The sequence below is a fragment of the Channa argus genome, chromosome 6, assembly GCF_033026475.1.
Source record: "Channa argus isolate prfri chromosome 6, Channa argus male v1.0, whole genome shotgun sequence".
In the NCBI taxonomy this organism is placed as follows: Eukaryota; Metazoa; Chordata; class Actinopteri; order Anabantiformes; family Channidae; genus Channa; species Channa argus.
In genome coordinates this window covers 13380661-13394146 of record NC_090202.1, presented here as the reverse complement: position 1 = coordinate 13394146, position 13486 = coordinate 13380661, and the positions used below count along the sequence as shown (strand labels likewise).

Genomic DNA, 13486 nt, shown 5'->3' with positions numbered 1-13486 from the left:
TCACAGCTCCTTTTGTCCACTCTACCATCTCTTACTGACTTTACTCTTCATCTACCGTGCTCCCTCCTCTTCCAATCTATTATTGTTTTGTCTTTACAATTTTTATATGTTAGTGAAAGTTTATTAAAAAACAAAGCAAGTAGTGTACAATCTTACTAAGAGAAAACACATACAGTGACTGTGTATGTGCATGTGTGTGGGTGACCATAGCAGATGATCTGCAGCAGATCAAAGATTTATGTTGTCGGTTAATTGCAATAAGAGGATAAGTAGTTAAGGTTCCGGTCTGGTGAATTTGTGAATAGTACTGTTTCTGAAAAACAGAATTACTCAACTTTCTCACTCACTCATGCGTTGAATCATTCAGCAAATAAGCAGCTGATGCTGTTTACATATAACAAATAGATACATGCAAGAGCACAATCATGTGTATAAGTGGGAATGTTCTCGTGCATGTATGGATTTGTATGCACTAGGAACAGGGCCCAGCACAGATTTGAGCATATATTACATACATTAATCCAAAACATGACTAAACATGCCCACATAGTTTGCTACATCCCACCAACCTATCCACCTACTGTACAGCATAACTGGCAAAATGACAGCTGATTGAAAAGCAGACTGATTGAATCACACATATTTACATTTAGACATTTAGCAGACGCTTTTATCCAAAGCGACTTACAAGTGAGGTACAAGGCAAGAAAAAAATCTTAAGTCAAGGAGAAAAGATCAAAGCAAAGTCCTAATAGAAAAGTGTTTACATTTCATGAAATGCAAGTGCAAGAAAGAGCAGAACGGAAGCTTATATTCTTTTTTTTAAATCAATTTTTTATCTTTAATAGATTTAAGTGCATATAGGAAAGTGCGGAAACTGAGAATCTCCTCACACTCCAGTTGATTTTTTTTGTAGAATGGTCAATCTGATTTTTTTGTGTGTGCGTATGTTGTCTGATTCCAGAAGCTTGTTTTTTTCTCCCTAGCCTCAGGAATAATAGCTTGGCTATTTGTGCTCCAAGGCATGGTGTAGCAATTGTGGACATATATTAGTCTGATTTTATATTTTAAAAAATTGTTTTAATTTTATAATTTACTAGTCCCTCCAGGAATTTATGATATGGAAATGACAACAATGAATTCAACTAATCCTCAGTAAATTCTGACTGCGTTTAATGCTGTTGCAAATTCAGCCATTTGTAGGCCACAACAATCCCAAAAACAGCCGTGAGATCCTGGATGGCCTGATTTACGCACCAACAATCTGAGAGATGGGCATGAGAATAGACAGTTGCAAGCTAAAGAATGTGAATGGTAATTTAATGCTAATTGTATGGTACAGAGTTTGCCTTTAGGAAGCTGTTAAGGTATTATATTGATCATGTGTTTAAAACCTTAGACTGCAGTGGAGTTCTGAAAATTACATGTTAAATTTAAGCAGGTCAAGCCTAACAATTTATGTTGACAAGGCTCAGCTATTGCAAATACAAATTATCAATACTTGCCCTAAAAACAGAATCTTCTTTACTTTCTTTTGTTTTTACATCTTGATCAATTTGAAACATAAGTTAAATTCCTGTGTTGGTTACAGGGATTTTCAGGATTGCTTAATTCTGAAAACAGAAGGTATAATTATTTGTGTTAATTAAGAATGCTCACACTTGGTGGGATTAAGAAGAAAAGGGATCTCATTGGCTGAGTATTTCAGTATTTGATACATTATCATTCTTATGCAAGTAAAAAAGTTATTATATTATACTTTTTGAATTATTCTTTCTCCTCTTTGATTTATCCAGGGTTGGACCAAGTTCTACGAGTTTTCTTTATCAGACCTTCGTGCTGGATTTGAGATAATTGACAGACTATTTGAAGGTAGGAGAGCTGGTAATAGATCACAGGGTTGTGGATAGCTCTGCTCAGTTCACCTCTGCTTCACACATGGTTATGAGTACTGGAATCTGTGGGGTCTTTGATCAATTACCTCGTTAATTTACACTGTCCCTAATAGAGCAGGACCTTAACAACTCAGCAACTGCATTTCAAAGCACAGTTTACATATGTGAGCATTCGTCCTCCCAGCCATTCTGTCAAACAATTAAAAATTGTAATCACAACTATTCATAGACTGGCTGTACATAATTGCTATTAATCCCATATGTTTTGTCTGATTAGAGTTGACCGTAAAGAAATGTTTTTTAAGTTTTAATACTTTGAGACAGAGATCAAAAAGCTGAGAAATGAACCATGAACACTACAGAATGACTATTACTTCACATATATTCTCACACAGTGTACTCTTCGAGTGCAAATCAAATGCTGAGAATCGTTTGGTATTCCTAATCTGAGTAACTCACATTATAAAGCCCTGTTCCATTAAGGCAATGGGTCATCACAGAACCCGTGGTAAAGTTAGTGGCATTAAAAGGAATTTGCTTTGATTCATTTTTATCATATGAATGTTGAAATTATATACACGACTTTAACACACATTAGTATTCTGCTGTTGTGTGTTCGTGCATTACAAATAATAATTGTGTTTTTGGTACATGTGTGTCTTGGTATCCCAAGGTGGTAAACCTTTCCATTGGGAGTTTATCCACGGTCTGTTGGACAATGCCATTTATGGTGGACGAATTGACAATCCCTTTGACCTTGGCATCTTGCGTTCATACCTGGAACAGTTCTTCTCTGCACGTCTTCTCTCTTCCTCTGTCTCAGCTGGTCAGAGAAAGGGCAGAGGAGGAATGTCCTTCTTTCCACCTCAGATTAACCTCCCAAGCTCTTGCTCCATATTGGTAAGTTGATGAAAACACAGATGGAACATACAGTACAGATGGCAAGTACAGAATTTAATTCACATTTGCACACATGCAATCTTAATACCTCCTATATATTTTGAAGAAATGAATTATCGTTACAGAAAAATAGAAACCATGTCTGTCTTTATGTCTGTACCTAAGTGGCAACATAGTTTATGCACACAGTAATATAAGTCTATGCTTACCTTAATAGTGTCTGGTAAATTGTAACCATTAAAAGAAATGTAAAAAAAAAAATGTGAAGTTTTGTCGAAGTTTTTCATTGACTGTATTTACTGTTAAAATTGTATTAGTTCATGCTGTGTTACCTTCATTTTATGTGTTAATAACTACGAATATATGACCACATTGGTTATGAAGTGTGTGTTCTCTTAAAGTCCTGCTTTTTTAAATTAGTAAACTGCAGAGCCATAGAGAAACCGTTTTGTAAGAAAAAAGTATTCAGTATTTTGGATTTTGTATTCTGATTCTGAAATTGAGTAGTTAGTTGTAAACACACAAATACATACAAATACAGTCCACTTTTACTAATTAAAACCTTTAAAGTACTATGTATGAAAGTACTACTATTATAAAGTATTTCAAATAAATAATGCCAACTTACCAGTGACAAGGACAGTATCATTTAGCCCATAGTCACCATGGCTAACTAGCATGCTATAAGTTAACATTTTAGTTTTGCAGCAAGTGTTGCAAAACTGTTGCAGTTGGTCTATTGTTGCACCTTCTCCTTCTGTCTCACTTTAATATTCATTTTACTGCATTTGTGTGTGTGGGTTTATTGCTGTGTGTGAACTGTACTGTATGTGGCTGTGTCTTCCCAGGACTACCGCAGCATAATAGAGAATCTCCCGGAGGATGACAAGCCTGCATTCTTTGGTCTACCTGCCAACATAGAAAGATCCTCCCAGAGAATCATCAGCTCCCAGGTGCAACCACATACACACACAGCCACTTGTTTATTCCCACAAACACACACACCAACACCAAAAAAAGAACATATGCAGAAATTCAAACTCAAAGGCACATAAAGATTTATTCCCACCTGCTTATGCAAACTCACATAAATAGTTAAGCAGATACAGTGCATCCAAAAAGTATTCCCAGGGCTTAACATTTTCCACATTTTGTTATGTTACAGCCTTATTTCTAAATGGCTCAAAAAACATTACATGTATGTAATGAGTATTCACCACCTTTGCATAATACTGTTGAAGCACCTTTAGCACCAACTACAGCCTCAAGTCTTTTTGAGTATGATGCTACAAGCTTGGCACAACTATTTTTGGGCAGTTTCTCCCATTCTTCTTTGCAGTTCCTCTCAAGCTCCATCAAGTTGGATAAGGAGGGTCAGTGCACAGCTTAACTGCAGGGATGGTATTGGCCAGGTGGTGAGCGGTGCTTGGTTTCCTCCAGACGTGACACTTGGCATTCAGGTCAAAGGGTTCAATTTTTGTTTCATCAGACCAGAGAATTGTGTTTGTCGTGGTCTGAGAGGCCTTCAGGTGCCCAGTCGTGTGCCTCTTACTGAGGAGTGGTTCCCATCTGGCCATTCTATCATAAAGTTCTGATTGGTGGAGTCCTGCAGAGATGGTTGTTCTTCTGGAAGGTTCTCCTCTCTCCACACAGAAATGCTGGAGCTCTTTCAGAGTGACTATCAGGTTCTTGGTCATCTCCCTGACTAAGTTCCTTCTTTCTCGATCGCTCAGTTTAGCTGTCCGGCCCGCTCGGACAGCTAAAGTGTCATGGCAAAGACCAGGAATACTTAATTTTTTCGTTTATTAGTTATTTTAAATACGCAAAGATTTCAAGGAAACTTCTTTTCATGTTGTCATTAATGGGTACTGTTTGTAGAATTTTAAAGAAAATAATAAATTTGATCCATTTTGGTATAGGACAAAATGTGGAAAAATTATGAAAAAGTTAAGCCCTGGGAATACTTTCTCGATGCACTGTATGTGTAGCAGCTGATGGTCACTGCAGATTCTGATGTAACTCAATAGCAACACAGCCTCATAAAATGTACCAAACATACTTTTTACTGTTGTGTGTGTGTGATTGTGTGTGCGTGTGTGTGTACGTGCGTGCGCATGTGTGTTTTTGGGTGAGGGATGATTGTTCTTTTCCATGTAAGCATGATGGAAGAGATCCAGGTCATAGAGTAGAAAGTGCATGGCTGCATCTTCTGATTTAAATGATCAACTTTTTATTTGTTTGTGTGAATCTCCTGCCATAATTTAGTTTTGGTTAGTGTGTTTTAATATCCGTGAGTTTTGACTGATCTTTTGTGCTTATGTACAAAAGTTTATGTTTTGTGCTTATGTTCTTCTGAGTAGATGCTTTTCAAAATAAGTAATAGATTAAGACCTTGAAAAATAGTTTTCTCTTTTAAGGCTTTGAACTACAGTTTAGAATTAAATTGAATTAAAGTGAAAGCTAAACTGCTGTAGATTGACTGCACTAGTGCGATTAAAACTGAACTTTCTTGCACCTAAACATTGTCTAGTAACTTTTTCTTCACAATTGGTTATGACGGTAAATGCAATTGCTGTCTGGTAGTCATTGGTTTTGATAAGGATAAATCTTAATATATTTAAATCCCTTTATATATGAACCCCAATATATTTCTAATCTCTATCCTCAGCTGCTCTCACTTTTACTGCTGTCAGGGTGACGTTCTAGATTAGATATCTCTTTTTTTATCCTTCTCTCTTTCTCTCTCTCTCTACCATATAAGCACATAGTATATGCACACACTTCACCTCCTGAGCAGAGAAGATAAAGCAGGTGTTAAAAAAAGTTCTCCTGGACCAAATGAAAGCCATTTATCAGACACTTTGCCTTCCTCACAACACCCATATGCAGAAAGCTACTCACACACAGTGACTCTAGATAAAAGTACTATGCAGGAAGCAGGAAGCTAAGCAGGCTTGATTAGGTGTGTAAGGAGCCATTAGAAGATGTGTTTGTGTTTGGCCTATTTTCATTCGTAATATTCCCAGACCGAAAACAGCGTTGACAGTCACTGTAGTGCGTAGCCACCAAAGATGGAGATATTTTATTACAGAATTTTTAGAAGTCAGTATTTTAAACAGTCATTTTTTTTTAATTGTATATTGCTAGGGACACAAACACAAAGATTACTAATTCAGAACAACAGTACCTCCTGTGCAGTTTGGTCAATTGAATTATTGTGTTTACAATTGATTGACTCACAGGTAATTTCTCAACTACGTGTCCTAAGCCGCTCCGTAGCCACTGGTTCAAAGTTTGACAGAGAGCTCTGGTCAAATGGACTTTCACCTGTTCTCAACTTATGGAAGAAACTCAATCAGGTCAGTCCTTTTTTTCCTTTTTCAAATAGGCATGTGAGATTTTGCTAATACATACATTATACTCCTCAAACTCAGGTCTGTGTTGTCACAATCAGGGTAGGATAAAAGGATTGGGCTGAACTAAACTAACTAAGAAACTAACAACATTACTTCACACACAGCCACCAAGGCTCTGTGTACAGCTGTCAAAATCTCATTTCTATAATTGATCGACACCTGCATGTTATTTTGTTTTGTCACCAAACTCATAACACCAAACAAAAACTTTTTTCTTCTTTTTATTTATTAATTGTGTTCACCTTGACATGCTAGTCTTTATTTGTATGAAAATCATGTTTTACATTGCCTTTGCAGCAGTGCCTAGTCTAAATTAAAAGCCGTGAAGCTAATTGTAAATTAGTAGAGTCTAATTGAGCACTGCGTGATAGCCACTGTCATACCTTGTCAGACAGCACTGCTGAGTCCAGTTGCTTGGAGACCGGCATTACTCCAAATCCTGTAAACAAAACATGCTCTACCTCTCCTTTGCTCCCATGTCTATTTCTTTACAGGAGAGAAAGAGAGGTTGAGAGAGAGCATGCAAGGGACTGCTTACAACGATTTGTTTTACTTGCTGAGAGAAAAAAATGATTGTGTATCACCAGCTCGTTTTCCTTAGATCACAATCTGCCTCTAACTGCTTTTAGTTAACTTGTTTTTTTTTTCTGAATGAATGTTCATTATTGTGTCTTTGTGTCCATCAAGGTTGGCATTCCCTTACTGTGTTTGTCTGTATGTTTACAATGCTTTGCAATGATTTTACAATAAAACAGCTCATTTTGAATTTGATGGAAACAACACATCTCAAAAAAGTTGAAAAAGGGGGATATTTACCATTGTGTGGCATCCCCTCTGCTATTAACAACTCTCTGTAAATGGCTGGTAAGGAAGGAGACCAGTTGGTGGAGTTTTAGGTGAGGAATGTTGTCCCATTCCTGTCTGATGCAGGATTCTAGCTGCTCCATAGTCCTGAGCCTTTCTTGCTGGATTTTTCATTTTATGATGTGCCAAATGTTTTCTATTGGTGAAAGGTCTGGACTGTAGGCAGGCCAGTTCAGCACCAGGACTCTTCTCCTGTGAGGTCATGCTGTTGTGATGAATGCAGTATGTTGTTTAGCATTTTCTTGCTGAAATATGCTAAGATATGTTGTCTGGATGGGAGCATATGTTGCTCCTAAACCTCTATGTGGATACCATCAGAGATTCAGGGTTTTACACTTTGTGCTGATAGCAAGATGGATGGTCCCTCTCCTCTTTAGACTGCAGGACAAAGTGTCCATGGTTTCCAAAAAGAATTTCAAATTTTGAATCATCTGACCACAGAACAGTTTTCTGTGGTCAGAACATTTTAGATGAGCTTTGGCCCAAAGAAGATGGTGGCGTTTCTGTATCGTGTTCACAAATGGCTTCTTCTTTGCATTATAGAGGTTTAGGTTAATTTGTGGATTTCACCACAACACAGAAGTGTTCCTGAGCCCATGCAGTGATGCCTAGTTGAGAATCATGCCTTGTTTTAATGCAGTGCGGCGTGTGGGCCCGAAGATCACACGCATCCAGTTTTCACCTTCGGCTTTGCCCCTTTTGTTCTTAATCTTTAGATGATATTATATATTGTCGATAGTGGGAATTGCAATTTTCAGTTGAGGACATTTTTTCTGAAATTAGGATTCTGAAATATTTTTCATGAAATGGTAAAATGTTCCAATTTCAACATCTGATATGTTGTTTGACTTTCTATTGTGAATCCAATATGGGTTGATAAGATTTGCAAATCATTGTATTCTATTTTTTAATCACTGTTTTCACATTCTCACAACTTTTTTGGAATTTGGGTTATAAATTAAATATTTACCTCTATAAAGTAACAAATAAACACAGGTGTATCCAGTTAGTTTCTCATGTCACATGTTTGATTAAATGGTGATTACCTGCATGTAGTGAATGTGTTTAAAGGATTGCAAAATAAATACATATGTATGTGAAAGGTCCAATAATTGATAAATCAAAATCCTGGCAAAACACTGCACCTGTGTGTCTGTTTAGGAAACTCACCCTACCAGTGACTTATAGCTTCCTAGTGCTCTCTTTATCTATTCATGTATTTTTCTATTCATTTTTAATTATGTTGATATGCATATATGAAACTATGACTGTGTGCTTTCTATTTATCAGGGCTCTACTCTGATCCATCAGAAGGTGGCCCCACCTACAGAAGGTCATGGGTCACCAATCCTGTCATTCATTGCTCTAGAGCTGTTCAATGCCATCCGCTTGGTCCAGGTATGTCAGATTAACAACCGTCTGATGGCACAAACAAATGTAACTGCAGTGCTGCTAACCATAGTGAAAATGGCCTTGGCACAGGCAAACCCACAGTGTCAATGAACTGGAGTGGAACAGAAGTGTTAAAGCAAAATAATAGTTATATCTCTTATTTGGACATATGTCTGTGAAATGAGAGGATGGATGGCAGGAACAGGTGTGCTGATGCAGCTACAAAAGGTAACACCTCAAATTTCCCTCCAGGCTTTGTTTGATAAGTTGATGATTAAAAATGCATCTGCTAATACAACCTCAAAATGCTACTTGGGTCAGTTGAGCCAGGTATCAGCTGACAGGCATCTGGAACTGAAGTGTGTAAGAGCATCACTTCAAACAATGTTGGATAAAAATCCTGGAGTAATCTATTGTAATTATTTACTGTAACATTGTAAAAGACTGTGTTCTGAAGAACATTGTTGTCTGCGTGAAAGAGGGGCTATTAGTCCCTGGAACCTTGGTGACACGTTTGCATGTTGTTGGTTGGCATTGTAACATGCACACACACTTGTACTGTACAGTATATGCACAGCCAACGTGGAAAAGTAATTTATTTACTATTCTGTTTAACGCTGGGTATTTTTTTATCATTTACAGCTTGGTTGCAATAAATAATACAGAAGAAAAGAAACTTCACAAAATCATGTTAAATCCTGATTATTTAAGTATATCAAATTATTTTCCTATATGTTTCAGCCCTAATACATCCATGGGTGGTGTTTACTGCACAGTGATTTTTACCTTGAAAAATAAATGATAGAAGTATTTACTAACATGTGCTTATATGAATTATGGAAAGTGGGCTATGCTTCTTTTACATGAGAAGTGTTATCATGTATAAGTTATTATGTAATTCTTCATCTAGAATAGACATTTAGCCAACATCCTATATGTGTTTCATTCTGGATAAAACCACAGTGGATAGAGTTTGATAATATGTAGTATTTAATAATAGTTCATGTGTACTGAATATGCAATCCAGTGTTTGCAACATAATACAATATCTTCAGTGCTCTTATAGATTTTTTAACAAACCAATAAAGCAAAATGTCCGTCATCATGACCCAGTTCACACCAATCAATGTCGGACAGTACGTACACTAAACTGTAAGTGTTGTTGCAGAGTATCCACAAATCCCTGGCTGCACTGAGCAAGGTCATCAGAGGGACCCAACTGCTAACTCCTGAAGTCCAAAAATTAGCCACTTCCCTGCTCAATCAAGAGGTAAGAAGTGGTAAAAAGGGATAAATACACTTAGGAAATTCTCTAAGATTGTACAGTTTGTATGTGTGAGTAAATATAAGGCCTTTGCATGATAGTCACTGTGTGTATTTCAATAGAAGATAAAATAACATAAGATTCTTATTACTTCATTTATATTATGAAAATAGACGTTTTCCTGATTGAAATGAAGTAACACATCCAGTATTGCTGTAGTTTTCTGTATAAAACATGAAAGAAGTTTTATTTGAAATTCAGCAATATTTTCCAACTGTATACTGTTTGGATCTGTGATTTTTCCACTTTTGTTAAGAGGTTGTTTTTGCTGCTGCTACTACTACTACTGCATTTTTTCCACTAAATGCTGTTAAAAACAAGTTTATTTTATTTTAACTTTGTGGTAGTAGATTTGGATACATACTTTACATTCAAATTGCATGTAAGCACATACAAACTTAACCCTAAACCTAAGATTATAACATTTTCTTTTATTATCAGAAGTAACCAACGTTTCTGATAAAGGAACATTTATAATTGTGCATTTAATATTATGTTTGTTGTTTTTTATTTTTATTTTTATTTTTTGGCCATTTCAAAATAAGGGGATACAAACTTTTGCACCCAACGGTAACATTAACTTTTATATATTTTAGAAGATCCGAAAGTATTAACATGTTTATCATCTTATACACTTCAGTGTAACATACTGTTTTTACAGCAGGGTAGTTACTGAATGGTTGAGCTGGCAGCTGAGATGCTCACACGGTCTCTTTTAGCTCCATTATGAATTTCCACACTTGAATATGATTCTTGATCTGCCACTGTGCATATTTGTACATGTGTGTGTAAGCAGTTGTTTGATCTCCATTTACACAACATTGACAATACTTGTCACCCAAAGGAAATTGGTAAGAATTACCAAAATCCTTATTTATACATACCAACATAGGTGTCAACTCTTAACTTTGACACAAGAGGGTGATATCAGAGAAAATATGGCTATAATAAATGTATGTTTTAGCAGGACCACAATGGTGGTGTAGTCTGTTGAAAGTGTATAACCTTTAGTCACTAATAGTGTTCAAATGTGCATTTTGAGTAGTGTCAATGTGACCCAAGAAACATAGGGAAAGCTGATATGCTAGTAAGACACAGGCATCTTGGATTACTACATGATATATACTATGTATAGTATAGCTTATTGATAATAGAATGTCCAAAGCAAAATCAACATAGTTGGATTACCTTCTTACTGACACCTTCTTTCTTCATTATCACTCTTAATAATTTCTTCTCCTATCTGCTTCCCTCTGTCTCAGTGTCCCTTGACATGGCAAAAAAAATGGGAGGGACCTGAAGAGCCAATGCAGTACCTCAGAGCTGTAGTAACACGGACTCTCGCCATACAGGTAACTTATGTTCAGTATGTCTATACAAACAGAGATATAACCTCTCTCTGTTTCTGCCACTGGCAAACAGAGCGTGTTTACAACAGACACAAACTGTACACACAGTACTGTAGTTGCACATGGACCAAGATAAGCACATACAACCATCTTAAGCTGTGACAGTAAATTTATTAAATTAAGAAAATTTCTAAAGAGATTGTTTAAGCTTTACACAGTGTGACAAAACATACCTGCAGTCATTAAAACAGTTTTGAAAATGTTTGTGTTGTCAGTTTTTACTTTATTAATTGTTTTCTCAGGAACTGATAATTGTGCAGGTCTGCTACTATTAGCGGGGCACTTGTGTTCAAATTTGAAAACAATGCCCGTTCGGTAATTTTATTATTTTCTACTCAAATGTCCCTCATGAATTAAAGGATTAATATATAAAAGCATGAGGTTCTGGAAGGTGTCTTAGGTTGGAGCCAGAAAATAAAGGTTCTGGCTAAAACTCTTCCACATCTCCTCTCGACTGTGTCTGACTGTACGCCTACCTCAATATGCTCTGGCAGACTAGAATGCACACACATATGTGTACACATCCAGAACTTATTTATTTCTTTGTGAATTTGATGCATTTCATTATTCGTGTGGGCGAGACTCACTGCCTGTGTCTGTCTGCCGGCCTCCCTGCCTGCCTACCCATCTGTTTGTGTGTATGTCTCCCTGTCTGCTTGCCATCTCTTGTTTTTCTGTGTCTGTAGTTTCTCTGTCTACCTGCCCTCCATCTGTCTTCCTCTGTGTTTTTCCATAAGCTGGACTGTCCTTAACTGTCTATTTCTGCCCATCAGTACTGAGTGATATCTCTGTTAGCAGTGTGTCTTGTTAGCTAATCAGTCTAATAAAAGCAGAGCTGGCTAGAGCTGCTGCTGTGTTGAGATGCTGGAGAATAGAGCACAGCAGTCCAGACTCACAAGACAACCTTGAAAACACTCTCACAAAAATATAGATATGATGCATTTCATTATATATATATATATATATATATATATATATATATATATATATATATATATATATATACACACACACACACACACACACACACACACACACACACACACACACTCACTTGGTGCACGTGTACCTGCAAGTAATTGTGTGTTGTGGGTTATGTTTTTTTTTTTTTAATATTGATTAACCCAGTGTATATCTAAAGCCAGTGCAGACTACTGGTGTGCTAAAAATAAATACATTTCTATTTCGAAATTGGATCAGATTTTTGCTCTGCCTCTATTTTTCAGCAATTTTCTAACCTCTGAGCTGACCTCTAAATCCACTAGTCTTTATGCCAGTTTATAGAACTGCCTACCTGTTAAAAAAGAAACTTTTAGCTAAAAAACATAGTTGCAAGCATAGTTTTACTTTGTCAGGACATTTTAGTCGTTTGTCACAATTTGAAATGGCTTTTTGTGGTATAAGACTTGGTTTTATGGTCTAGATAAGTCCTCATTTTTATGGTCACATGTTAAAGTGTGTTTGGTGAAGACACTTAACCCCCAACTAGTTGGTCCTTGCATTGCACCAACAGTTTTCCCAAAAAATGTCAGAGTATCCTGACAAATATGTAGTTTATTCCCTTTAGTTAGTATTTGGGCTTCCATGTTATCAACTTGTTAATGTTTTTTTGCCACTCTTTCTCTAATAAACATATACACACTGTTTCTGATAGAAATTATGACTTGCATTGCAGATCCATTCTCTGTAAAAATGTTAAGATTTTCATAAAATACTAATAGTAAAATAATATTGACTGTATTTTTACTTGAAAGAGGGTGAATATCTAAAGAAATTTTGAAAAGAAAAATACGTGCCAGCTCTGTCAAATTTTACCACTTGAACTAAAGATTCTGTGTCCTCATTATCTTTCATTTATTCCCAAAATGTTTTGCCTCACTCCTGTGCGAAACTGATTTTATGCCTAAATTACGTGTCACCTTTTTGTTCTTTTTCTTTTTCTCCGTGTTTTTGGTTGATTAATCTCTCCACCTCTGTATGTGTTTGTCTAAACTGTATGTCATTGTACACAGAGCTGGGTGGAGCGTGCAGGCAGAAAAGCACTTCTGTCAGACACCCTCGATCTATCTGAGCTCTTCCACCCAGATACCTTCCTCAACGCTTTGAGACAAGAAACTGCCAGGTAACACTGAATGCCTATGTGAGACATGCATGAAGTATGTAAGCTAAGGCTAATAAAGTCTTTATATGATTTTAGGACGATGGGTTGTTCTATGGATAGCTTGGAGTTTGTGTCATCATGGAGGAGTCCAATCGCAGAGGCCAAGCTGCAAGTCAAGGTATAAT

At 36.6% G+C, this 13486-nt stretch overlaps 1 protein-coding gene across 3 annotated transcripts in view; it reads left to right on the top strand.

Annotated features, from left to right (window-relative positions):
• The window catches only part of dync2h1 (dynein cytoplasmic 2 heavy chain 1), a 102667-nt gene that overhangs the window by 83377 nt on the left and 5804 nt on the right, over nucleotides 1–13486 (top strand). For all 3 annotated transcript variants that reach the window (XM_067507137.1, XM_067507138.1, XM_067507136.1), the window contains 9 exons: nucleotides 1797–1872; nucleotides 2569–2795; nucleotides 3644–3748; nucleotides 6038–6154; nucleotides 8366–8473; nucleotides 9636–9737; nucleotides 11054–11143; nucleotides 13213–13322; nucleotides 13398–13479. In XM_067507137.1, coding sequence (XP_067363238.1) covers nucleotides 1797–1872; nucleotides 2569–2795; nucleotides 3644–3748; nucleotides 6038–6154; nucleotides 8366–8473; nucleotides 9636–9737; nucleotides 11054–11143; nucleotides 13213–13322; nucleotides 13398–13479 — 1017 coding nt within the window. The remainder of the gene's footprint in view (nucleotides 1–1796; nucleotides 1873–2568; nucleotides 2796–3643; nucleotides 3749–6037; nucleotides 6155–8365; nucleotides 8474–9635; nucleotides 9738–11053; nucleotides 11144–13212; nucleotides 13323–13397; nucleotides 13480–13486) is intronic.